Below are 2,186 nucleotides of genomic sequence, written 5' to 3'. Positions count from 1 at the left end.
GATAGATCCGAACAGGTTTAAGTACCGTTGGCTTTGACCATTTAATGCAACGCGACACAAAGTGCTTAGTTAAACCCATATTGATCTTTGGCGAGTGTTACATACTTTCCCAATTTAGCATTTACCCCATAGAGTTGTTGACCGAAACGAGTGTCTGTAGAAGCTCGGGAGGAAATGTTCAAGTGGCCAATGGCGTTTGCGTCGACCACGGAGCATGAACACACATATGGCCTGGTTGTCAACCATGGAGTGAAGACAGCAAACGCTAAAATTGGCCTTCCTCAACATAGCAAACGGAGGTCATGTCCTCGCTGTATATAAGCTGCCTGTCCCAAGCTCCCAGATCGATCGTCAGCGGCAAATTCAAAGAAGTTGTTCGTACACATAGAGCTAGGGGAAAATGGCTTTGGGTAGAAACGCTGTGAGGATCTTGTTCCTCGTGATGGTGGTGTGCGCCGCGCAAGCGGGGAAGCCCGCCCCGAAGGAGAAGGAGGAGAAGGGGAAGGAGAAGTCGGGCGCCTCCGCACCGGAGGCCGCAGCTGGGCCGGAGGGCGCCGCGGAGGCGTCCGGGCCGGGTGGGTCCTTTGACATATCCAAGCTGGGAGCCAAGGGCGACGGCAAGACGGACAGCACCAAGGCGCTGACGGAGGCGTGGGCGTCGGCGTGCGCGAAGACCGGGGCGCAGAAGATCCTGATCCCCAAGGGAGACTACCTGACGGGAGCCCTCAACTTCACCGGGCCGTGCAAGGCCAGCTCCATCACCTTCCAGGTCGACGGAAACCTGCTCGGCTCCACCGACCTCAGCCAGTTCAAGGGCAACTGGATCGAGATCATGCGCGTCGACAACCTCGTCATCACCGGCAAAGGCAAGCTCGACGGCCAGGGGCCATCCGTCTGGAGCAAGAACGCCTGCGCTAAGAAATACGACTGCAAGACCCTGCCCAACGTAAGTAATCCAATGTTGTTTTTATATATCTATCTATCCGGCCAATGCAAGCGGCTACTCTAACATAACTTACGTTGGCGCATGAATATAATGGCATGCAGTCGTTGGTGCTGGACTTTTGTAACAACGCCACCATAGAAGGGATCACGCTACTGAACGCCAAGTTCTTCCACATGAACATCTTCGAGTGCAAGGGCGTGACCGTCAAGGACGTGACCGTCACCGCGCCGGGAGAAAGCCCCAACACAGACGGCATTCACATGGGGGACTCGTCCCAGGTCACCATCACCGGCACGAACATCGGCACCGGGGACGACTGCATCTCCATCGGTCCCGGCACCTCAGGGGTCAACATCACCGGCGTCACCTGCGGCCCCGGCCACGGCATCAGCATCGGCAGCTTGGGCAGGTACAAGGACGAGAAGGACGTGACGGACATCACGGTCAAAGACTGCACGCTAAAGAAGACCACCAACGGCGTCCGGATCAAGTCCTACGAGGACGCAGCGTCGGTGCTCACCGCCTCCAAGATCCACTACGAGAACATCCAGATGGACGACGTGGCCAACCCCGTCATCATCGACATGAAGTACTGCCCCAACAAGATCTGCACCTCCAACGGCGGCTCCAAGGTCACCATCAAAGACGTCACCTTCAAGAACATCACCGGCACCTCCTCCACCCCCGAGGCCGTCAGCCTGCTCTGCTCCGAGAAGATCCCCTGCAGCGGCGTCACCATGGCCGACGTCAAGGTCGAGTACAAGGGCACCAACAACAAGACCATGGCGGTCTGCAACAACGCCAAGGGCAGCGCCACGGGCTGCCTCAAGGAACTGGCTTGCCTCTGATTGATTCATCCATCAATCCATTTCTCTGCTCCAACGTACCATTATCTCCACCAACTACTTCCTTTCTTTTTCTTTCTTCACAAAAGAAGATCGATCAGTCGATGAAATAATCGCAAAAATCCCCTTCAATATTACACTACCAAGACACTAGCAGTTCCCTGTAAATCCTCCGTGCATGGCACCTTCCGTCGACTAACCCATTTTTCACCTTCCCATGGGGTGTCATGTGGAGGCCGGATGAATTTTCTCTCTCTTTGTTTTAAAGTTCCCTGAATTTTGTCAGGCTCCCATGGATGCATGACTAAGAGATTGTTGTATTCAAGACAACAACTTATTCATCAAGAAATTTTAATCTAGTCCCGTGTTTATTATTGCAATGTGTCTCACTTGTT

The 2,186-nt window shown here is 54.2% G+C and overlaps 1 protein-coding gene across 1 annotated transcript; it reads left to right on the top strand.

The window, feature by feature from the left end:
* Positions 1-370: 370 nt before the first annotated feature.
* Positions 371-1,986, top strand: LOC133925917 (exopolygalacturonase-like). The gene is made up of 2 exons (XM_062371658.1): positions 371-946; positions 1,048-1,986. Exons 1-2 carry the CDS (start codon positions 401-403, stop codon positions 1,792-1,794), a joined length of 1,293 nt encoding a protein of 430 aa, XP_062227642.1. The 5' UTR covers positions 371-400; the 3' UTR covers positions 1,795-1,986.
* Positions 1,987-2,186: the final 200 nt, after the last annotated feature.

The sequence above is a fragment of the Phragmites australis genome, chromosome 8 (assembly GCF_958298935.1).
Source record: "Phragmites australis chromosome 8, lpPhrAust1.1, whole genome shotgun sequence".
NCBI lineage: Eukaryota > Viridiplantae > Streptophyta > Magnoliopsida > Poales > Poaceae > Phragmites > Phragmites australis.
The sequence above is the reverse complement of the archived record's forward strand: the minus strand, read 5'-3'. Positions and strand labels throughout refer to the sequence as shown.